At 34.9% G+C, this 26,717-nt stretch overlaps 1 protein-coding gene across 4 annotated transcripts in view; it reads right to left on the reverse strand.

Annotated features, from left to right (window-relative positions):
* The window catches only part of Ctnna3 (catenin alpha 3), a 1,349,586-nt gene that overhangs the window by 370,330 nt on the left and 952,539 nt on the right, over positions 1-26,717 (reverse strand). The window contains exon 11 of one of the 4 annotated variants that reach the window (XM_059281474.1): positions 9,338-9,441. The exons of the other annotated variants lie outside the window; for them this stretch is intronic. Within the exon in view, the coding sequence (XP_059137457.1) occupies positions 9,350-9,441 (92 nt within the window). The 3' untranslated portion in view covers positions 9,338-9,349. The remainder of the gene's footprint in view (positions 1-9,337; positions 9,442-26,717) is intronic. 4 annotated transcript variants of the gene reach the window in all.

Consider the following 26,717-nt stretch of genomic DNA (forward strand, 5'->3'; position numbering starts at 1 on the left):
CCAGCTTCTCAGGCTAACTCCACCTGCCGTCACTGGAGCAAGAGAGCACAATGAGATTTCAAAGGCATTTACAGAAATGTCCACATTATTTTTTCTTACTTATTTAGTTTTCTCTAATAAAAGCCAGAACGTAAAGGTCAACTTCACTGCTTCAAGGAATGTAGAAAAAAAAAAAAAAGAAGTGCAATGAAAATAAGTTAGTTATTATTTGGTCTCCAAAATGCAATCTTATAAATCAACAGTCCATACAATAGATTGAAACTGTAAGCATATTTTATTTGCAAATATGAGACTGTTGAGAAGTAAGTATATTTTCTCATGACTCAATCTAGACTTTGACTATAACAATGAGAAAGCCTAGAGGGAAAGGAACTTGAACTGAGAAAGAATACAGCACCAACAGTGCCCGCACCTGATACCTGGGTCTGTGACAAAATAATAATAATGATAATAATAATAATAATAATTTCTGAATGATGAAAACAAGAAAAAATGGGTGCTGTGGCTTCTTGGTTTTCTTTTTCAAGAGCAAAATAAAATGACATTACTAAATTGGAAAGATTAATGTGAGCTCAGTTTACCTGGTATATGTGAGTTTAGAGTGAAGCTGGGTTTAATTATAACTAAATGTTTTCCATCTTTATATACCTGGATCTACATCTGTTCATTTAAAACTCATCACAAAGACAGATAAATGTTCCAGAAACAATAACCAAAATACAGAATGTTTTTTTTCTTGTTCACAAAAAAGTCATGAAATGAAAAAGCAAATGAAAGCAGCTGTGTGTAAGGTAATTGTTATTTGTTTCTATTTAATAGTAGTCAAAATTTCTTTTTAGCATGAATTTAATCACAATGATTAATGTCTCTTAAAAAGTTATGCAAGTATTACTTCGAGGCTAATGTGCATACACAGGTCTTCTAGGTTCTAGCTTCCTTCCTGATGCTACAATCAAACAAGCTTACCAAAAGCAATTTAGGGAAAGACGGTTTTTAATAAGTTGGGCTTCAATAAATGAAAATTTTCTGTACTGGCAAGGGACTGTTAAGACAAAAAAAAAAAAGGCAGACTAAAATACATTTCCAGGACTCATGTAAAGAGGCAAGACTAGTATCATAGTTTTACAAAGAATTCTTTTTTTTTATTTAGAAAATGTATTTTATGTGTATTACTGTTTTATGTGAGAATATAGATGTGCACCACATTCCTGCAGTTGACCATGGAGGCCACAAGAGGCCATCAGATCTAGACTGTGCATTAAAGTCACCTGTGCTCTGTCCTGTGAGTGCTGGGAATGGAATCCTAGTCCTCTGGAAGAGCAGCCAGTGCTCTAAACCACTGAGCCATATCTGTAGCCTCTAAGTAATTATTAACATTTAGTGATAATCAACAAAAATCTAATTTAATGACAAGCAAAAGACCTAAGCAGACATCTAATCTGAGTTTATAAAGTGCCTTAAATAAGTAAATGCAAATATTTTCAAAACAGTCTCTTCTCAAGTACTCTCAAAGGAACATATTACACACATCTATTAACACACTGAAATTCATAACACTGAGAACAATAAATGCTGGAGAGGAGGTGGAGCAACAGGAAATTTCCCTCACTCCTGGAATAAATACAGTTTGGGGTAACCACTACAAAGACTGTGTGCCAATGCTTACAAGGCTCAGTATAGTACAATATAAGAATTATACTTCTTGTTACTTGGCAAATAATTTGTCAACCTAAATTCACACTACATAGGCATATTATCATTGCCATGATGGGGAGTTGTTTATAAAAATGCCCTTCAGTATGTGAATTGCCAACCTGCAGAACATGCAGACAATGTAATAATACAAAAAGTGATTAAATGAATTATCAACTAAAAATTATCATGGAAGAAACATAAATGCATTCACAAAGTTTATATGGAAAGGGAACATATGGTATGATTACAACTATACAGTGTGAACCCCCCCTCAAAAAAAAAGGTTAAGCAGACACTGAAAGACCAGTGGCTAATAACTGGTAGAATACGTAAGTTAAGCACTGGAGCTTCTCAAAGTAGTAAAGCCATCTGTATAACATCCTAATGGTGAACACACAACACACGTCATTGTCAAAACCCATAGAATATATGACATAGAGTAAACCCTGATGTAAAATGTACACTTTCAATATGGGACAAATAGAAGTTTCATCAATATTGTTTCATCAGTAAGAATGGGGCCAGAGAGATGGCTTGATCTATAAAGAGGTTTGCCATGCAAGCCCAGTGACCTGGATTCAATTCCCAGAACACATATAAAGGCGGCTGAAAAGAACAACTCTTCAGTCCCAAGATTGTCCTCTGACCTCTACGTGTGTGCCATAGCATTCACATGCCTTCCCCAATATTCATCATAGAATAATAATAAATGATTGAATTTTAAGAAGAAGTTTTTGTATATATTCATGTCCAGCTTAGACTGCATTTAGCTTTAAGGACTGCAAGAAAATCATAGGTATTTATACCTTTATATCTAACAGTACGCATTGCCTGAAAATGTATACCGGTAACAATGTAGAAATTTGAATATCCTTCACCTTTTCAAATACTATAAGAAAATGTTTGGTGCTATTTCCCTAGCCTTTCCAGCTTCTACATATGTCACTACAGTATCATGAACATTTGAGATTTATTCTTTTCCAGGCCTGTTGTGTAGGTAATATACCCATTATTCTATTTATGGTTTATATAGCATAGGCTGATCTTGAACCTATTTCTCCAACATGGCGTCTTCAGTACTGGGATTATAGGCATGTGATTATAATTTTAATAAAGTTGTATTTAATTTTAACTCTGAATATAATTTTGTTGATCTGCAACCATACCATAAACGTTAAAGTCTCATGGGATTCGGCAATATGGTAATTCTATAGTCATCTTTTTCAGATATTCTAAATGTGTGATGAGAAAAGGAAATTGCATGTTCACATGATTTTTGGAATTTCATATAAGATTCACAAGTGATTATTATACTATTATGATATGTAATTGTAAATAATGTAAACTTTTACACTAAATTAATTGGGCATGAGACATAATTTATACTTGTTTAGGCGGTTAATTTTTATTCTTCGAAGCTCACAAGGATAGAATTCTCCTAACAATGACATGCTGGTTCTGTATGGAGCCATTACAGAAGAGGGAACCTGAAGGTTGCATTCTAGAAATGTCACCAGGGTTAAGAGATAGCTCTAGAAGAATAAATTAGCAAATGAAGATTAACACTCCTACTTTTGAGCTGTTTTGGAGCAAGATTAAAAGGCGGGATTACTGCACTTGATGCTACTCTTACATTGACAACACAAACAAAGAGAAAAAGTCAAACAGACCGCAGCCATTCTCGATCCCTACCGGCTTCATGTTAATTGTCCCATGGCTTCCTCTCCTGCAGAACCTGAACCTATTAGCATCTAATAATAAAACATTGAGTGCAAAAACAAACCAACCAACAAACAAACAGTAGCTGTGAGGATTTTACCAGCTTGAACATCAGGACTGTCAGCAGGAACACACAGTAGTGAGCAGTGTTCTAGTATTCTGGTACATTTTCAAAAAAAAAAAAAAAAAAAAAAGAAAGAAAGAAAAAGAAAAAGAAAAAAGTAAATAAAAACAGAGCGAAGCCATTCAGTATCTGTGACTGGAAAAGGATACTGAATGCTTCAGTTCTTGGATACTCTTGGGGAAAACAATATTCATTTGGGTGCTATTTCTTGGTTTAAAATATAGAACAACTTTAGGGTACTCTTAAGATTTATTTTAGTACAGATATATAAATTTGGGGATTATTTTAAATGGCATCCTAGAAATTTGTGGCACAGAACAAACTATAGGAAGGAGAAAAAGAGAAAGATAAAGAAAATGTGATAAGAAATGAGCTGCCTATTAACTGGTATTGTTTTCATTTTCCCCAAGAATATTAAATTTGCTACTCAATTCTATTGATTAACTTCTAAAACAGCATCTCTCCACATGAGAAAAAAAAAGAACAGTCTAGGCTTTATAGAGGGCAAGATTACTATGGAGTATATTACTTAGAGTATCCCCCTTCCCTAGCCACAGAATTTATACTAAATTTGAGCACAGCATCCTCCTGTCGAAATGATCTCCTATATTTTGCTCTCAAATATCAAACCAATTATTCCCATGAGACACACTCTTGTTCTATATTTTGTTTGTAATTATTGCAAAGAAACTAAAATTAAAATCATATCTATCTATTTATCTCTACCTATAAATATGTCAATAGACATGTTGACATATAAATAACACTGATTTGAGAATATGAGTCTTTTTCTCACAAAATACTCTGTATCACCTGGATTATATTGAGACAGACTTAACTCTATGTAGCCCAGGCTAGCCTCAACCTCGCTACTGCTATCTTCTGAGTGCTGGGATTACAGATATGTACCTCCATGCATGGCCTCTCTATATATTCATCTTCAATATATTGCATAGTTACATACAATTTCAGCAAATGTATCTACGCACAGGGAAAAGGAACTGTGTTATAGTGAGATTATAGAGGGGCATGTATGTGAAATCTGAACACTTTATTAAAAGTTTTATCTGTCTGGAACTGGATATAGTTCAGTGACAGAGCATTAGGCTGACATGGCCATGGCTCTGGGTTAAATACCCAGCACTGATAAAAACAAGGTTTTTATTCTTTTAAACAAACTCAGAGTTTTATTCTAATATAAATTTATAAATATTATTTTATAGATAGTTTATGTATGGTTTTCATGTTCTCTGTTTCTTTGCTGATTTTTAAGTATTTTCGTTAATTTTTCACAACTTGCAAAATATAACTCATGACATCATATATAGATATTTTAGTTCAATTTAGAGAAGATCTAAGACAAAAAGAGGCATAAAATGTGTAAAATTTCCCATTTTAGTACTAGAAAGTTAATTTAATTTTATTATTTCTGAAATCCATGCTTAAGAACACTTTTTTTATGCCTCAGAAACATTGAAAATGACTGTTGACATGGCTGGCAGCCACATACAGAGCTGCAGTGATTTCCTGGGACCAGGATAAGCTGGCCAAAACACTGCAGTCAAGAGGAAGCTTGGTCAAGACCCATTCTACAAATGTCCCTTTAGTCAGGGCTACAGCCCAGGCGCCTAGTGGAAGTCCTCTAATGCAGCCACTTAATAAAACCTGGAATAAAAGCAACTAGACATCAAAAATCTGCTGCTAGGAGCTGGAGAGATTGCTCGGTGGTGAATAGCATGTACTGCTTTTTCAGAAAGCCACGTTTGGTTCCTAGCATCTACGGTAGGAAGCTTATAACCATAGCTAACTCCAGCTCCAGGAGATCTGGTGCCTTCTTCTGGTCTCTGTGGGAAACTAATGTGCACACTCACACATACACACACACACACACACACACACACACACACACACCACACACTCATTTAAAAACAAAGAAGCAAATAAGCAAGCAAACAAAAACCTGCTGTTAGAATGAGGGGTAAGCCGTTAAAAACGTTATTGAATTTGTAAAAGAAGACATTGTGCGGGATTGTGTGTGTGTGTGTGTTTGTGTGTGTGTGTGTGTGTGTGTGTGTGTGTGTGTGTGTGTTCTGACAAAACAACATGCTAAGAAATCTGTATCTTTATTCAAGATCTTTTAATTTTGTTTTCTTTTTAAAATGCAAAGAGCACAGTTAACCTATGCCGCTTATTCCCCTTTTAGTTGTAAAACTCCACATTCAGACCATCTAATCAAACCAACTTGAACAAATTCGGTGTTATTCTCCCAACAATCTTGCCTGGAAGGCCATTCCTCGCATTGAAGCATCTCTGCATGAAAAACAGATTCACAACATCTGGTCCGAGTTTGTTTTCCTTTAATTTTCATGTTTCTGCCTTTTCCACTTTATTTCCTTTCCCAATCATGTTTGTTGAACTGCAAATAGCAATTTTCCCTGGCCTATGTGGTCTTTATTAGATTGTCTGTGTTTAGGGTTAGTAGTCTACCCTGTTGCTTCAGGTTAGATATTAAATAGCAATTTATATGACTGCAATTGCCCTGGCTTTCTCCATTCAATTGAGAATGTTAGCAAAAACATTTCTTTTTTTTCTGTTTGTATTAGTTACACTTGTCAAGCAGCAGTTAAAAGTGTCTGTGACTATTACCTTCGTGCTATGGGTCTGTGGATCTGATTTGTTTCCCTGCATTTGGGTGGCTCACATCTCCCAGCTAAGTCCATTACCAATATGTTTAGAGAGAAAATGATAACTGAGAACAGAGGCATTTTCTCAGGAGGTGGGAAGTGCTAAAAACCAGATGCACACATGACGTTGTGATAGTCAGTAGTAAATTTTAGCATAGGACTCCACATTCCATCCTAAAACTGGGTTGTTACACAACCATATGAGAATCCCTAACACTCACATCAAACCTTGGACCCGAGATTATCAAAATTTCATTTCTTATCAAAGAATAGCAAGCTAAAATATGGAACTATTTTTTTAAAAGTCTTGCTATAACATGAATCAAGGCTGTTATGAGGAGAAAATTGTCACGTAATCCCTGATTTCTGATACCGCACTTTCAATAAATCCATCGTATGTGGTGAACTTTAGTCACATCTTAGCGATGCTGCTACTTGCAGATCCACAAGTGAACTCAGGTGAGTTCTAGTTTCATTTATTCAATGGTTAATTTTGATTATTTACCACTTCCACTAAAAAATCTGAGGACATATGAAGAAGATAGCTTTGAGGAAGTCTTTCCAATTATATCTATTCTCCTGACTCTCAAAGAGGCCCAGCACCCCCACCTTAGCCCCCAATTTTGGAGGAACAACAATGAAAGTGGAAATGGTGCGATTATGGAGTCTGTTTACCCTCTCAAGTCTTTTTGAAGCTCTCTGGTTCATCATCACAAAGAATGAAAACAGAGTAAAAAATATTGTGGGTTTTATGTACCCTGAGAAAATATTTCATGTCCACCATTTATGCAGTACACTCTCTTCAAAAGCTATTCAGCTGCCAGAACTTTCAGCATTATGGGAAAATTTTTCAAAATTTATGTGAAGTTTGAGTATCAATTTTTTCAGTTTTAGACATGAGATTGTATGATGAAAAGGCTCTTGTATCTTTTATTGTAAGCTAATCTGGATAACCTGTATGCACAAAGCATTATGCCGTGCATACTTTGTTATCTCCTGCAATTGTCTCAGGAACACAAAGAAACAATCACTATTAGTACTCCCCTTCTTATCAAAGAAACAGACAAACAATAACCCAGGCGCTTATTCCAAGTTCAAATGCTGGTGTTCAATAAACGAGAGAGCTGAGCCTATGGCGTCTAACTCAGGTGTGTTCTAAGTCTTTGTGGTACTGCTACTGTATTACAATATGTCAGTATGAATTACAATACAGATACATTTTTCATGGCTACTCAGGAAAATAAGCAGGGACCACTGTTTTACTGTCTTGCTTTCTTAAATTTCAAATTAGTTTATGAACATTTTTTCTTTCTAAGAACATTACAGATCTAGAACTCATTAAGTTGGCTTTGTCTTATTAAACAACTGTGATTTTTCTCTTAAGAAGGTCCCACTGATAGTAATAAATGCCTGCCATCTGACTTTCCAAGAATATCAAACACCAGCGAATAGATTTATGTAATAGTGGGAAACACTCAATTACTTTAACAGAAAGCTTTATTTTAGGGACATGCGTTCTAAGTGTCCTGGGGACTGAAACAACTATACTTAAAAGAACAAAACAAGGATGGAAGATTTGAGTCAATTCATCATTTTTACTATGCACTCCTGACTTTACCCAAAACACATTTAAACATCATATTTCAGTGGCATTTATGGTGACTTCGCCACTCCACTTTATAGCAGCCTGTGCATTTATCAAGTGGATAGCCAGCTTCTATGCAATATCACCTGCTACACTTCCTGGTGATTATAAGAACAATCCAAGCATGGCTGTGGACCCAGCTGCTTAAAACATTACCCCAAATACTAGCTAGATATTTCTTTTTCCTCTTACCTCTTTCAACAGCTGCAGATGTAATATGCATTTGTATCTACTTGAAGCTATAAGATCGCACCAGCAATTCCCAGGTTTTTACATGTTTTCATTCATTAATCACTCAGACACTCACTCTAACAGTTTCATATTGATTTTAAAATCTTTATTTGACACACTTTTTTTTTCAAATGGTAGCTTTTTTCCTTCAAATGTAAACTTACAGTTTGTCCAATCCTGTATGCTCCTTGATCAGACAGGTGTCATATCCTAGTCATCAAATGAAGGCCAGTCATTAAGGTGATCTTATTGATATTCAGAGTCAGGTATTCACTGCCAAGTAGACAGCTATTTGCAGCCACACCTCTCCATCTCTGCATAACTTTCTAATGTGCCTTCTTTCAGCCTCCAAATTTCATTTGCACTCAAGCTACCAAAAGTATCCTACCCTGGGTCTGCCACAAAAACCTTTGTCCTTTATAAATGCCCCTCCCTCTCCCCATTTATTCCTTCAAAAATATTCTTGCAGTTTAGTGAAAAAGGCCTCGCCAATTCAACGTTTGGATTAAGAACATGCAACCTGAAATGCCAGTGACTGATACTGAGATAATTGAGCTAATGAGCGCATTAAACAGAATAGTCTGTAGTAATGTAGCTGAAAATGAAGGTATAACTCACGGGATGGAATAGAGAGAAAACTTTAATTGGGGAGTTCTTCTCCCAGGCCCTATATGAACAGACTAAACACACGCAAACCACCCTTGGTTGACAGACTCCTGAGCCCTACATTGGATGAGAATATATGCATGAAATAATAATTACTATCTCTGTGTGTAAATTTATATCACATGTATGCATGCCTGTGAAGGCCAGAAGAGGATGGCAGATACCCTTGAACTGGAGTTACATGCAGTTTTTAGCTATCCAAGGTTGGTGCTGGGAAGGAAACTGGAATCTTCCAGAAGGGTCTCAAGAGCTCCTAAGCATGTTTCCAGCACCTATAATGTAGTGTAATGTAGATGTTAATTTTATATATATATATATATAATATTAATTTTTGATTAAGGGTGCATTATTATAAAATAAAATTATGGAATTTCTGATAGTATTCTGTCAGCATGATTAATGTGCTATGAAACTGACTTCCATTGATATCTCCTGAGTATTCTGATGTACTTTATGTGCCAAATGGTTGGCTATCCCACAGAAGAATGACTAATGATTGTATCTTCAAATGAGAAAGTCAGAGTAATAAGAGGATATCAACTAGAAATTTTTCAGCTTGAGGATTTATCTCACCTTAACTTTGCTTCATATTCCTGGTTTGGCTAGCACAGCTTCTAAGTTTCCACCTCGCTTCATCTCATCCTTTTCCATCCAAATTCCACACATAGTTTCTGAACCTGCTTTATTAAAAATGGATTGGGAATAAGCCCAGAGTTTTTGTCTCTTCAGTTATTGTGGGAAAAGCAGGAGAGAAAATTAAACTCTCTCTCTCTCTCTCTCTCTCTCTCTATATATATATATATATATATATATATATATATATATATATATATATATATATATATATATGTATATATATATATCACAAAACCATACTGAGACAGTGCAATGATGTGTAGTTTATTATCAGTTTAGTTTATGGAATTTAAATTAATAGTGGTTTAGTAAATCCAGACAGCAATGGGTGAACTCCAAAGCAGGGAGATTGTGAGTATAAGAGATCCTCATCTTCTGCCCTCTTCCCTAAAGAAATACCTAAGTATGGAACAGCAAAGTGAAACTGAGATTGATGATTATCCTTTTGAGGTAATAATATTTGTATAATATTCTTAAGGATACAAGGTCTAAATCTAAGAATCCAAACACAAAACCGGAACGCAGGGACTTCTCATTCTTTCTCCTAGGAAGTTCTTTAAAGTGCTTCAACCCTGCCGTTCCTGCCCTCGGAATCCCCAGGCCTCAGAAGTTCCAAGGACCCTGTGCTGTTCCTACTTTTCTCTTTTATGATATGTTTCCCACTCCCATGATCCAGGATATTTTCTTTACTCAAAACACTCAATCACTACACGTGTAAGTGCATTCATATTTTAAAAGACTGTTAAATGCTCTGATTATAAAAAGTCTACTGTGACGCTGCTACTGACCTGTTTCTGAAAAATTGGCACAGACAACTTCTGCCTTGAGTTGTATGGTCTCCTCACAGGAAATCCTAACATACAAACACATTCAATCCTTACTTGATTGACTTAGCAACCTAGTGTCAAATCAAATGTAAATTAGCTTTTCTCTAATATTATCCTCAGATATTAAGCCATCATACAGCAAAGGAGGCTTCTGTGTTCTCATGTCCTCCAGAATAAGGTCTCTCCTGATGTTCAGTCCTTGAATTCAGGCCACTTTAAATACTGGTAGACTAACCTTCTAACCTGTCCCTCTGCCTTTCCACATTTTATCTACACTTTAGATTCTTGTCACTAGGAACTGTACATCACATCAGTTCATCCTCGACCTTGGATGCTATTTGGAAGGGAGCATAACATAATAGAAAGAATCATCAAAAGGTAAAATTATGAATGTAAGCAAAAGAGTGATTATAATGAAATCCAAGGTATGATGGGCAATAGAGAAGAGAAGTAGAAAACATTCACTGGTGGTCACTTATGACAAAAGGTCATTTGTCACAAAGGGCTCTAAAATATGTATTTAAAGGGATGGTAAGTTGTGGCCAGAGAATGGTGTCCTGAAATTGAGGTCTTTGGAGGAGTAGGATACAAATGTATTTGTTGCTCATGGCTCTGGGAGTGGGTAGCTCCAACAACATGGAAGATAAAGGTCATTAGACACAAAGAGGGAGAAGATAGAGAAGCCCACCTAGTAGGTCAACTGCACAAGTGTGAACTACACATAAAAACAGCTGGAAAAGAAGTAGAAATGAAATTAGGGTTCCAACGTTAAATTTATTTAACATTAGCCCGTATATTTTATTATTCCTGAAACACTATTTGACAAAATTTTTTTTTAAAAAGAGGCCATTAACAACCTGTTTAGGAAATAGATTGAAGAAAGTTAAAGCATATAAATCTACATTTTCTCAATCTATCAATAGGAATTTTAAACATTAAAAAAACAGATAAAGTATATTGAGTTTCCAAATATTTCATGATTTATCAAGGTATGGGTTTTAGAATATTAAATAAGGAGACACAGAAAGGAATGAGTAACTAACAATGACAAATAATAATGATATCTACAGTATGAAACCTCTACAGCTAAGTCCCACTGCTTGATATAGCTCATCTAGACCTTCTTTTCATGAAATAATAACTACCTGACAATAAAATCAGTTGATTGTTTTGTTTTCCTGAATTTGTTGCAATTTTTTTTATTTATCATTGAGCCAAAGGTATTATTAAAGTATTTTAATATGAAAGTTTAAAATAAACTATCTGGTCAAGTAGTTCAAACATGAAATTTAAAATACATAAGCCTCATGTAAATGTAATATGGATATGAGGAGAAATGAATTCAGAAACACGTCACGGAAATGACCCCCTGATTTTAGTTCTTTGTACCAGTTAGCTGAGCATCAATCTTATTTTGTTAAATGGAATTTCTACAGATTTCCATTTGGGAAGCCCTGCCTTCATGCACTATTCAATGTTAACATTTCACAATTGCTCTTTAGAGGTCAGCATTAAATGCACATATCCTGTATTTTATAATCTTCACAGTTCTTATGGAAATAATGTCTCCTTTTTCTTCAGTGACTTAGCAGCAGCTTTATCTCTAAGGTAAGATGCCAACTTCCCAAACTGACATTAATCAAACACTTAATTCTAGTATCTAGAAGCCTGAGCTAGAAGGATTTTAAGTTTGAGGCCAGCCTATACCACAGAGAAAAATGTCTCAAAAATTCAAAAGCAAAATAAAACAAACAAAAATACTTGAGGATAGTTACTAATATTCTTGCCAACATTGTATTAAACAAATAAACATTTTTTAGGCATGCATTGTTGAATTCTTTCTATTGTTTACCATGGGTTCCCCTAAGATGTCTAATTTTTCTATATCTTTCTTAATATTAGAATGTGTATGGGGCCCAAATTTCAGTTAGTTTCTAATAAAATATTATATTAATATTCTTTATTTCTTCTGGAATAAATCCACTTCTGATACCTTATTGATGCCTGGTGCTATTTGCCAGGTTCAGCATCTTAAGAGTTAATGTGTGACTGCTATGGGTTCAATTTCTGGACACTTGACACCTAACCAAGTAGCATATTTTATATTTTATCTGAGTCTATTTTAAGGATGATTATTTTATTTCATAAAACTTGCTTATTTTATCTAAAGTTTCAAATGCATTAAAGTCTCCTTTAACATTTTGATATTATTCTAATTTCTTTGGGGGCTCTTTAAATTTTCCATATAGAGTTTTCCTTTTTCTTTACTTTAAGCAAATATATTAATAATATCCTTTCCATGGATCTTTCAGATTTCGATACATTTTACCTGTTCTGAATTGAATTCCCAGTGACTTTAACATCTCTATATTTCTCATCTTCCAAAGTCCTCTCAAGTTTGTCAGGTTCATACAAATATGTTGCTTTCCAAATTGCCTACCTTTTTATTACTAATATATAACTTCATCATAATGAGATAATGTAGCCCATAGTAGACTGATTCTTTGAAATTAAATGAGACACCCTTTTTTATATAGTAAGTGGCCAACCTTCACATCAGTCCATGTGTGCTTGTATACCAAGGTTTGAGAAGCATCCACTAGAGATGATCCTACCACTAGGGAATCTACAGACCCAACCACAGCCTGCCTCCCCTTCTCCAGTCTTCTTATAGGCAGGCACTTTGAAAGTTGGCAAGATAGGTACTTAATGTTAACAGGGTTAGTTCAGCAGCTTCTCCATAGTAACTGAGATAAATTTCAAGGGTTAAAAATTAAAGAGGCAAAGGAAAATCAAGCTGAATATTCATACTCTTTTCTTAATTTCCTTATGGTTGAACTTCTAATATGATTTTACAGTGTTTTTTTGTTTGTTTGTTTGTTTTAACTGCATTTGATTTTAGTACCAATCTTCCCTGAGCTGCTTAGGGTTGGAAATGCCTTCTTCTTCAGATTGCCAGTGTCTGAATCATATGAACTGATAGAGTATGTACTCAATAAATATTCTTTAATTAGATAAATTGATTTTATGACTATGTACAATGTACTCATGTAACTCAGGGAAGTATAACAACTTTTGTATTGATAATATGAAAGTTTGATAGGAATTGCTATTTTTTCATTAAAAGCATTAGAATAGCAATAATAAACTCTTGTAGCAAATGTCTTAACAGTTAGCCTGTGACTCACAATGAAGGCTCTATAATACTTAATACTCTGAATTTTCTCTTACTAAGTGGTTTTTTCCTAAGGTATGTCTGGCCACACACTGGAATTTAATGACCAGAAATTCATGTTGATTAAATATTAACCTTAGATAATTCTAGCATTGTAAATCCCCAGTGTTATAAATCTTAACATAAATTAATCTATAGCAATGTGGCAAGGATAAGAAAGAGAAGTCCTAAGCTTTCCAAAGGAGTCTCATATAAGCAAAATCCTTTAAATCCTCTTTGGCTGATTGAAATTCTCTTTTAATATATCCTTAGGTAAATAGTGAATGACACGAATAATTGTATTTCATTTAAATGTAAATTGTTATTTTTAAAAAGGACTTTCCTCCCCCTGAGATAAAAATTGTATTATCCTAAGATCACATCTGTGGATTTAGGAAATAACATAAGACCAATTTCAAAAATTGCAAAATCAACTTCCTCTACACATTTTCCCCTATGCTACACTATACATTCTCAGCAGTGGAGCTCAGAAAAGCCCAGCAGGCAATACACTTCAGAACAATTCATTGGAATCATAGTTTCATTTAAGCAAGAGACCTTGCATGCAACACTGATGTCATTGTGCTCAGTATTGACATAAGTACCATGCTACATTCTGACATGCGTTCCTTGAACAGACAAACATTTTCCAAAAATGTCCAGACAAGTATTAAGTTTTACTTGGTCACTCCGTAGAGATGTTTAAAAAATAAAATCATTGGTTTTCACAACACTAGTATATTTTTAAAGCCCAAACAACTAACTTACGATCACAGCTACAATGAACACTTTGTGTTTATTATGAAATTACTATACACTAATACTTTGTGTTTATTAAGAAGTTACTGTATGCTAAGAACTTCATTTATTAATCATTTCCACTTAGTCCTGTCAAAGTCCCTACTGTATAGGCAATGGTCTTGTTTCCATTTTTTTTTAAATGAGAAAATTACAATATAGCGAGGTTAAATGGGTAAGAAGTGGTAAAGTCAGGACTGATTCCCTCCAGAAAATTCTGCATTACAACCTACTTTTAATGTTTTTGTGCCAAAAATAACAATTCCAATATGACCAATTGAAAATTTCAGGCCAGTACGTACTACTATGACACAACACTCTATTTATCAACTCAAAATGTTATGAGAAATGTTTGACATTTCTGAGAGTATGTAAAGGACACTCACTCAACTATGTTTATAGCAGCATTATTCATAATAGCCAGAACCTGGAACCAACCTAGATGCCCCTCAACTGAAGAATGGTAAGGAAAATGGAGTATTACTCAGCTATATATACTCACTCATAAGTGGATATTAGTAGTAAAGTACAGGACAACCAACCTATATTCAACCTGTTTTCTTATATCATTCAGGATGACCTGCGCAGGGGTGGTACTTCTTACATACCATGTGATGAGCCCTCCTACATTAATCACTCATCAAGAAAGTGTCCCACAGGCTTGCCTACAGGGCAATGGGATAGAGGCAATTCCTCAACTGTAGATTCATTTTTCCCACATAGGTTGTGTCAAGCTGATAAAAACCACCCATCACACTTTCTAACAAAAAGGTTATATCTAGATACTCATATAATACCACATTTTTCTAAAAACAAACATGAAAATATTAACAAAATTGTATTAAAGGACTTCAATGAGCAGATGACTGGACTCCATGTGTAGACAATATCTCATATAAACCATCCATATGAAAGTCTGGTACTGTTTTACACTGTTTATTGACATTTTAGTTTCTTCCCTTAGACCTATAATAAGACAATCAAATTGGCTCCTATACTCATACGGTTAGGCATAGTTCAATAGTGTTTCCTAGCTCAATAGGCTAACAGCAGGCCTGTAATGGAACTGGATTTAGATACCTGTCCTTTTGAATCACCAATATCCATTTTAGCAAGATTTACTTTCTTAACTGGAATTATTTAAAAGTTGATGATATTAAGAGAAGATCAAAATGAAGCTCCATCATTTTGAGGGATAGGAAAGTTGATTTTGGGTATTAATACTGATTAATACCAGAATTAATAACTTAATGCTTTGCTAGGTAAATATCTGATTGCAGAAATACTTTAATCATCATAAAACACATAACTAACCAATAGGTAATTTTCAAGAAGCTTTAGAAATGTTTGGCATTTAAGTAAAAAAGAAGCTGGGGATGGAGACATATCTCCATCTACCTGGGAGACTGAAGCAAGAGAGAGAGAGAGAGAGAGAGAGAGAGAGAGGAGAGAGAGAGAGAGAGAGAGAGAGAGAGAGAGAGAGAGAGAGAGAGAGAGAGAGAGAGAGAGAGAGAGAGAAATCTTTAGTTCAGGAGTTTGAGGGCAGCCTGCAAAATACAGTAGGATGCTGTCTCAAAGAAATGTTTAATTAATTAATTAAATTAAAATTGAAGATAGAGAAGTACTTTGGTTGCTCCTCACTTTCTAACTATTTTTTTTTTTTAGTGTGGCATATGTGTTCATGTGATGTACGTGTGTGATATGTGTGTCCGTGTATATAGGGTACATATACCCATGTGAATGCATGCAGAGGCAGAGAAAGATACCTGGTGTCTTTGTCAGGACCTCTCTATCTCTGTTTGAGAAAGGGTCTCCCACTGAAGCTGAAGACCACCCTTTTATCCAGGCTGGCTGACAAGCAAGCTTCCAGCATCTACCTTTACCCCCAACAGTGAGGCCATTCTAGACTTCATATGAATGCTGGGGATTTGAATTCAGATCACCTCCCCTTCATAGAAAGAGCTCCTACCCACCCAGCCATTTCTCAGGTCCCTGCTCTCTCCTCTTCTTTGACAGAAACAACGTATCTACACACTTAGACTTACTATTTAGAACATTTAAAGTTAGAAAATAGCACAATTATGTATTTAATAGCATATCAAATATCTAAGTTCGAAGATTTTATAGACTGAAAGCAATCAGAACATAACAGCTGACTTGGGGAAATAATGGAAACAAAGTAAATGTAATGTAGACATTGTTAAAGACCTTAGAATCAAAGATGAAAGCAGACACAGAGGAGGCTCAGAAGACACAATATAAATGGTAAGTAAGTGTGTGGAGTGAGGCTCAATCTGATTAGATATTTAAAAATTGTAACAAAAGCAATAACTGAAGATTAGCATTTTAATCTATAAATCTTTAAAAAGTCATTTCAAACTTGTAATATCCAGCTATATCAAAGTATATGGAAAAACTATACAGTGTGAAATTGTAAATGTGTCAAGGCCAAGGAAAGCCTATACCTTTTGAGCTAAGAAATGCATTTCTTAGAATCCATGAAAAAGTCCTGAATATTAAGAAATACTTTATTGAGGCAACATATATAAGAACTGGAAGGAGCATAGAAGTTTGAACAATAAGAATATGCTAAGAAAAACAATTCATCTAGCTAAGAGTTAACTACAAAAACCTTCAAAGTTACTAGAAAACTAAAGTGTAATAAGTAAAGGTATGTGTTACTTGCAAGTATTATTCTAGCCAATGGTAAATATCTTAGTATAATAATTATATATTGCTTTAATTTTATGAATTAGTAAAATATAAATAAAATATAACAAAATGGTACTCTTTGAATTAGTATATCATAGATGAAAATTTTCTACTTATTATCTAAGTTTAAATGATGATATTTTTATCTTCTATCCTTAAAGATATTGTTGTGTGAACAACAGGTATAAAATGACAACTACTTCACTGTAATAAATAAAGAATTTGTGTATGTGTGAATACATGTATGTGCATGTGTGTGTGCATATGTGTGTGTACACATGTACGTGTGCATACATTTGTGGATATATGCATATGTATGTGCATGTATGTATGTATGTGTTTGTTAGCATGTGAGCATGTATCTGTGTGTATGTGTGAGCATGTGTGCATGTGTTTATGTGTGTGTGTGTGTGTGTGTGTGTGTGTGTGTGTGTGTGTGTGTGTTTGGAGTAGGGATCAGCTGCTACTGCTTGTGCTTGAAATTAAACCCAGAGTCTTATGTGAATGTTGAGCAATCTAAACTGAACTTCATCTTTAAGCCCCAATTACTGAAAATCTTCATAAGCAAGGTGTAGAGTATATTTCATACAAAATGTCATGCATAATTGACAATAACTATGAAGATTTTAATTCTTAGATTCTATTTCTTAGACTGTCATGGATTTCTTATAACAAATAAAATAATTAGCTTAGCTAATATGACACAAATAAAAACAAGTAATAGAATAGTTTGTATAATGTGTATGTTGAAAAATAGATCTGAGGAAATGGGCCACCATAGAAGATGACCTGGATAATAAATTGAAGTGTTCAGAGTATAAGAGATTTAAATTATATTATTGGAGGAAATTAGAGAATCCCAAAATGGAAGATAAAGATTTTACCTCAACAATAAGGGAATTCATCAACTCAACATATTAGACTGTCATAATGAATCGTTAAGGCATATACTAGGCTTATTTGTAAAAGTAATAAATTAAATCATTATATTATGCAGATATAGGCTAGCCAATACCTCATAGAAAATCTGTATTGAAATTCAAGGAGAGGATTAATGTCCTTCCCACTAATTCACAAACCTCATTATTTCATTCCTGTAAAATCAGAGGAAAATATAACTATCTCTACTGGTATAAATTCTGTTGCTGTCACAAAACAGGGTCCAAAACTAAGTTGGGGTGAAAAGGGCCTTGTTTTACTTTACAGGGTACAGCCCATCATCCATCCAGGGAAGCCAAGTCAGAAATTCAAACCAGGAGCTTGAAACATGACCAAAGCGAAATGTTGCTAACTGCTTGCTTTCTCTGGCTTGCTCAGCTAACTTTCATTTTAAATAAAATTTTTATTTAAATAGAATTACATTGCCCTCTCTATTCTACTTACTTCCTGCATGCCCCAGGACCTTCCTCCAACCCCTCTCTTACCCCATCCCCAAAGCCTCAAGTTGATAGCCTATTTTTCTTTTTATTACTATTGTTACATATGCACATATATATGTGTATGCATGGATATATAAATACTTCCTGATGGGTCAATTTTTGTATATATATATATAATATAATATATATACACACACTATATATATATATATATATATATATATATATATATATATATATATATATATATATATATAGTTTCTGGACTCACCACCCTGCACAGGACAGCCAGTAAAGAGCTCATCCCTGGAATAGGCTAATTCTCCTTCTGCCAGCAGTTAATAATTCCCTGTAGTTCCTTGTCTAGGAGTTGGAATTCTCGAAATTTCCCCTTTCCGTATTAACATGTCTATAAATGTTGCCATTGCTCTGGTCTGTTTATGCAGCCATTTCTGGGAGAGACTGTTTCACAGTAGACTTCCTGGTGTCTGGCTAACATACAGTGGAGGCTCACCTGCCCAAGGAGGTCATCATCCACATCATCTGGATCTTCCTACATCAATTAGGAATTAAGAAAATGCTCCCACCCACAAGTACACAGACTAAGTCAATGGAGGAAACTTTTAAAATAAGATTCCCTCTTTGCAGGTTTATCTAGATTTCTGTGAAATTGATAAAAAATAACGGGCATTATCACAAATCATGTAGCCTCAGAAATGTGCTTGATTATTAATTTCTCAAATTAATAGAAATAATTTGTGCTATTAAACAAATATTCCAATAGATATCATTGTTAATTCTTTTACAATTATATTTTGACTATAGATAGCTGAAGGCTAAGTTAGTGAAATAAAATTGGGCTCATGTCATAGTCATGAAATATATCTCTTTGTAATGTGATATATATTTTTCTTAGCCAATTTAAAGGCACATGTATTTAAATATGTACACTGCTGTTTCCAAGCTATTAACTATTCAGTTCTGCCTATTTTGCTGATGTTTTTATTGCTTTATAATAGTTTACACATAATATCTTTTATATATCTTGACAGTTGTATACATGATAAGTAATATATCTTTTCACTTGATGTTTAATATTAATCTTGTTCATACTAATTTTGAAACACTCAAAAAACACTATGAGGTTTTTTTTAATATAGCATCTGGCTCTTCCAAGATGGGTCTTCCAAAGACCCATGTGGTCTTCATAGCTCTGCACAACCTACCCCAAAAGAGTTTGAGATAACAATGATGTGTTAACAGCATTGGATCTAGAGCCAGATTTTCAAGGCTCAAATCTTGGACTACTATAGTCTAATTAGCCCTTTGACAAGAAGTTGGTGACTCAACTTTCTTGAGTTTATTTTCTCAAGTATAAAATGTATATAGAAATGGCATTAGAAAAATGCCTGGGACACAATAAATGCTATATAAATGTCTGTTAAGAATTAGTTCTTCCTAGCATACTTGTTAGAGATCACAAAGCTGAATTTTTTATACTAAGGTTCTATTCACCTTTTTGATAGTGTCTCAATTATAAGCCAATATCTGAAACTACCTTTTGTTTAGATTGACTCAAATTAACCACCCTCCTTTTTCATCCAACTAAGTGTTGAGATTATAGGAGTACAATGCCAGACAGCATAGTTGCCCATTTGTAACTGTAGGAAGTCAGGTGTCCCATTTGTATTTCTCTAGCACTAATCCAGAAACTAGAAACATATAGTTAATAAATTTTAATGGAATTCTTTCTTGAAAACTCACTGGTTAAATCAGAAGGGTAAACTTCACTGATGTCACTGAAAAGAGAAATAAACACTAGTAACAGATGAGCTGTTCATGTTGGGAAGTTCCATCCCAAGTAAAAGCAGCTCAGGCTACAATCCAAAGCTTAAAACAAAACTGTTGTTACACAGAGAAGAGGAACGAGAGCCATAAGTTACATAAGCTTATAAGCTCTAAGTTACCAAGTTGTATTCTCATTGCCTTCTAACTAGCCATACAATGTATTTTAAAACAGAGGGTCCAGACACTGCTTTGCCATTCCAAGATTAAATAAAGCTCCCCAACTTCAGACATTTGCATGACTTATATCTAAAGGCAACTTGTTCTTTGAAATTATCACTACAAAAATAAATTTTACCTTCTTACCAATATCTGCATTATATACTTTCTACCAGGAAAGGCTCAAAGCTACACAGAGAAACCCTGTCTTGAAAAACCAAAAAAAAAAAATCTCAAATTTTCCAAGAATACAGAATCCCTGTATACTCAGTCTCAACATACATACATCTTGGAATAAATAAACTTCTGATAGGACCAATCTAACATAACAAAGGTAGAATTAAGTTTGTGCATCTAGCTAGTTATAAGCCAGGTCTCTGGTAGCTGGGGATCATATTTTGCTTTTGTCATCTGTTTTTTCAGTTCTGTGGTTCAAGCCCAGCACCTTACACATTCTAGGTAACGGTCCCCTTCTGTTATGAGTAATCCCTTACTGCTCTCAGTGATCCACTAACATTCTGAGTGATCTTTTCTATGCTGAGTGATCCTGACTGTTCTGAGTGATCCTCTACTGTTCTGTATGTCTAGTCCTGGAGAACTTTTGTAAAGCAGCAAGTAAAGAGGATTACATTGCTTCATTGCCATCTGTAATGGAAACACTTAGAAAAATATTTATTTTGTAAGCATCTTGTCCATTGTTATTAACCCAAGCTGTTATAAGTTTGAAAGAGTAAATGGACACTGTTGAATTAAACTGTATTATTTGAAATATTATTGTTATTATTTTAGCTAAAATCCTTCCAAAGCTCTTAATTTGCCTAAATAAAGCCAACATAAAGTTTTCTGATTAATTATAAATGTATTTTGTAGCTTATCAAACACTTTGATATTTTATTTCACAAGCCCAATGAGTGAATTTTATACATTACATTATGACATAATCCTAACTTACTTGCAAGAAATAAGCAGGAATTTAGATCTCAGAGACCATATAAAAATCTGTGCATGTATGCCCTCTGGTCTGTAACCCCAGTGTTTGGAGAGCAGATGCAGGAGGACTGCTGGGGCTTTTGAGCTGCCAGCAGAGTTCAAGATCAGCAAGGAACCCTGTCTCAAAGGGATATGGTACACTTGAGGTCCCCATTTGGCCTTCACATATGCATTCACAAGTACACACACATATTAGCAAGCCACATGCTCAGATGTGAGAGATATACACACAAAATAATTAAAATAATAAATAAAATGTCAAATTCTAGAAGACACAAACCCTGAAAGGTGTAGTAAAATGAGAGAAAAAAAGGGAAAAAAAAACTGAGAAAAGTTTAAAGGTAGGATGTGGAGTGTACATGCCAACACAGAGTTGCCCTATCTATATGTTCTCAATGCTGATAGGAAGCCTGCTTTGCATGTGGTCAGTAATCAATAAAGAAGCAAGGAAGAGGCATAAAGCAACTCACACATAGAAAGTCACAGGCACTTTGTGGTGGCTTTAACTGTGGGCACCAATGTGATAGAATTTCTACAAAACAAATCAGCATTTTGATTTTGGACGTTTGAATGTTGATATTTCAACAATTGAAAGTAAAAGTGATTTATTCTACAGTTACAGTTTTAACTTCATAAATAATGTTAAATAAATGATTTCAAAGGAATGCCTTGGGAAAGCTGTTTCAATTCCAGAAAAGAATATGATTTTTTTTTTGGCTCTTATAAGTTGTAACCTTAAGCAGAAGGCAGTAACTACTGCATTACCGAAGGGCAATCATCCAGAAAATCAAGATTCAAATGAGCAACGTCATCTCAGGACAATCATTAAATGACTTCGAGTCCAGTCTACCCAGCTTCTATAAAGTAGATACAAGGAAGAGCATTCATCTGCTATCTCTGTGGTAGCAGCAGACACATTTCTTTTGATTCTCATCTCCATGAAAATGGACATCCAAGTAGGAACAAAAAAGACCTGAAAATACTAAAAACTCCAACTTCGCGAGTTTCATTTATAAGTAGAAAATAGAATTGGCTCTGTAGGAAGATTGTGTACTGAGGAACAAAATTATGTTCCCATATTCTGCACTGTAAGTCAGAGTTCACACTCTTTAAAAAGTAATCCTTGCAATAAAGTTTTTGTTTTGTTTTGTCTTGTTTTTTTTTTAATCACCATCAAAATGTGCTGACCATCAAAATGTGAAACCTTCTAATGAGTCACATCCATGCTGTGGTACAGATACCACAAGCAGCTGGCTGGCCTACTTAACGCAGGGGATTTTGTAAGAGAAGTCATGCATCTTAAAAAGAAAAGCTGTTTTTTAGAGACTCATAAAGTGTAAGTTTCTTTTGTTACTTTTTATTTTGTAGTAACATTTAATGTGCATGCTAGGAGGCTCCTGGTAATTTTTTCCCCCAAGAAATAAAAACATTTTCTTAGGAGTGCTAATATAAACACAGTATGAGAAAACAACCTGTAAGTGGGAAGTAAATCTCACCTATACAATGGCTTGTACTATACCACAGGTAAAGTATACCTCACTGGAATCTGTTAATGTTTCCAGACCACTATATGACAAAATACTGAGTTTTCCATTTTAGTTTCTAAGGGGGGGGGGACCGTGGTAAGTATTCATTCCACGGAGAATAAGTAGAAAAGAAAGTATCAGGAAGATCACAGAACGGAGAAAGTAGATTCATTTTTACAACAGCTGAGTAATCATTCTTTAGAAAATACACAGGTTTAAGAAGAATCTGCTTCTATTATCTCCTCTCAAGGAAGAAACGGCAATGGAAAAGATTTGTCAGCCCTGAGACCCCACTGAAATAATGTTGAAAATGGCAGCCCATTTCCTAACAATCTAGAGAAGTGACTTTGTTCAAAATGAATCCTTCCTTCATTTGTGAGTAAATATTTCAGAAACAGATTTATGAAGACTCCAGATTAACCCAATTAATTCAGCTACAGTTACTCTCTATCTCATCTCTTGCTCTATTTGTATTAACCAGAAGTTGTGCAGATATTAACTCAAAATGAAAACATCACTTCCTCAAGGGAGGGTCATAAGACTCCAAACACTAAGGGAACTTAGGAGGATGAGAACCGGAGAAAGTTACAAGTCGCACCGTTTTTCCTAGCCGTATGTGAAAACAACTTTCTAAGACCAATTCTAAAACTGGGCATTAAGACTCTTACCAGGCTGTTCTGAGAAACCAGGGCTTTGGGTGATATAATTGCATTGAGTTGTTTCTGCTCTAGTAAGTAAACTAGCACCCATTTTCCTATAAACAGCTCCAGTTGACTTACAGCGTCAACAAGCTGGACTTGGATGGTGTCTTCACTTTGGTCTGTGATTGTTTTCTTATTTGGGGCAAGGGGATGTTTGTTGGCATCTCTCAGAAACCGTGACATAGCAGCAAGTCTTGCTTTAGGGACACCTACTGTTTCCCAGAGATCTATTGAATCCTTTTAGAGAGCACCCGACAAAGACCGGACGCTGCACACATGGTAGGCACAATGGATGAGATGTTCTATAAGAGTAACTGGTGGACAAGGTCTCAAGGAGCCCAGGATGCTGTAAAAGTCACTATGTAGAATGACTTTGAACTCCTCCTCCTCCTGCCTCTACTTCTCAAATGCCAGGAAGACAGATGTGCTTCATTTATATCCAGCTTCAAATGAGTCTTAAGACTATTAGAAAAGAAGACTCAGATATTCATATTGCATATGTCTAGTAGAATTTCACATGGAGCATACTACTTTAAAATAATGCATTTGTTCCTAACTATTATAATTTGGATTATCAAAAGCAAGAAGAGAAGGAAAACAATTACATTGATAAGTGATTAGGTCAGCTGCTTTTCTCTGAAATCAGTATTTGATGAGGGGAAGGTCAAAGTATTCTAGCCTGTGCTACCCTTGGGGGATGTAGCAATGAGCTCCTTTCAGGACACTATCTTCCATTTTGTAAATAAGATGCTACATCATTTAATTCTACAATATTCATTTTAAAAAGAAGAAATGAGTTAAATGAATTTTGCATGCCATTCATAGAAAAGAAAGTATCTAAGTACATTAGGATTTAAAAAAATCTAATTTGATACCATGTAGTACAATATTTTCTAAGATTCAGTTTGTTCCTTTGGGAAGCCATATCAATTTAGAACATCTTTATGTATAAATCACTACTATCACTTTGTGCTCATCTATGTAGGTGTTTGTGTACACACATGTCAGGGCTGCATGTGCACAAGTGTGTGCATTCATGTGGGGTGCAGAGTTTGTTGCCAATTACCTTCCTCAATTCCTCTTCTAATTTAGAAATATATGTATTTACTAATTCTTTGAGAATTTTATATACACATACAATGCATTTTGATCATGTCTACTCTCCATTCCTCCTAGACCCTCTCCCACTATGTTCCCTTCCCAATTTTATGTTCTCTTTCTTTAAATCACTCAGTCCAATTGTAGGGCCATCCATTGGAGCTTGGACTCTAACAAAAGCCACATTTTGATGAAAACTGACTTTTTCCTCTTGAACAGCCATCAACTGCCAATCGCTTCTCAGCTAGGGGTGGCATTTATGAGACCCTCTTCCATCCATCCTAGAATTTTGACTGGCTTGATCTTCAGTAGGCCTTAAGCAGGGGACCCAGCTGCTGTGAATTAGTGAGTTCAATGTCCTTATCAAGTCTAGAAACTACAGTTTCACAGCAGTCTTGCCTGTTTTTTGACTCTCACAATCTTTCTGCTACTTCTACTGTGTTCTCTGAGCCTTGTGGTGAGGAGATGTGAAATATAGATATTCTTTATAGGGTTGAACACATATTTTCTGATATAGGGTGTCACACTGAACTTAAAGTTTACCAGTTGGTTAGATTAGATGGATACCAAGTCTTGGGAATCCACCTTACCTTGACTCTCTAGAACTGAGAATATAGATAGGTACATGCCACCATATCCCCCTTTTTTAATGTCTGCTGAGTATCCACACATGCACCCTTGCACAATCAGCACTATATTGACTGAGCTGTCTCCCAAGCCCAGTATCATCATTTTTATAAACTTTAATATATAAAATTGCTATCATTTCCCATCCTGTATGTAAGTATTGTAATCATACTCTCATGATGGTTTTTATGTTTCTATTTCCATCTTTGCCATTTTTTAATACTGTGTCTCCTCTCTTTCTTCTGCTTCTATTTTGTCATGGGCACAGGGATATCCATACCAAATCATCATTTAACTGGTAGTGAAGGTAAAAATAATGAGATTCAACTTGTGTTGAGGAATTAATTACTACATACCTTTGATTATATTGTGTTATGATCTTTCATTAAATATTTTGGTCATATTCATACTCCTCCAACTTGACCCAGATACCCAACCAACTTCTTCATACCTCCATGTTTGTTCTTCTCTCTCTCCTCTCTCTCTCTCTCTCTCTCTCTCTCTCTCTCTCTCTCTCTCTCTCTCTCTCTTTCCCTCCCTCTCTTAAGAAATGTATAGATATATAGATATATAAATATGGATAATATAGTTATAGCTATATATAGAGAGATTAGATAAATATAGGTAAAGTTCTTAAAGCAAAATATGGAGTCCAGTTTGTGGTGACCGATTACTCCTGGGTGTTATCCCTGACCTGGAGAATGGTTGATATGCCAAGTATCACCCCGTTGAAGAAAAGTCACATTCCCTCATCCAGAAGCCAATTCTGTGGGAGTAACCAAACACTTTTCGATTGGATTTAAGGCCCACTCCATGAGATGGAGCCTATACCTAACACTGTCAATGAGCCTAAGTACCTGAGAATAGATATAACATGGGCCTTAGGGGAAAATCCTACTACTACTATTCCATGAAAGAAACATAGCAATATAATGACTTAAAATGACTCCCAATGATTTACTTCTATACTCATAGGTCAGTGCATTAATCAGCCCACATCAGAGAAGCTTCTTCTTGCCTTAGATGGAAATTAAAACAGAAACTCTCAACTGGTTACTGTGCAGAGAACAGATACTTTATTTTACAATATTACATAGCTTTACATTTCATTCTCACAGCAATCCCATAAATATAGATACTGATAATATCTTTTATGTATTAGGAAACCAAGGTGATGTTCAATGGTTAAATGGTTCTACCAAGTTTTTAAAGAAAGTTGAAAGAGTCAGGAGAGAGGCCCATGGGTCTGGAATTAATACCAATAGAAACTGAAATAACGTTTTTATTCAAAAACAAAATCCATGTTCTATAAAACTTTTTATTTTCCAAAATACTTTTAAAATGTGGTTTTATAAACTTTAAGTTCAAAATGAAACACTCAATGCATTTGCATTATGAATAGAATGAATGCAATGTGGTTCTTTTTATAACAATTGTTATT

The sequence above is a fragment of the Peromyscus eremicus genome, chromosome 16_21, assembly GCF_949786415.1.
Source record: "Peromyscus eremicus chromosome 16_21, PerEre_H2_v1, whole genome shotgun sequence".
In the NCBI taxonomy this organism is placed as follows: domain Eukaryota; kingdom Metazoa; phylum Chordata; class Mammalia; order Rodentia; family Cricetidae; genus Peromyscus; species Peromyscus eremicus.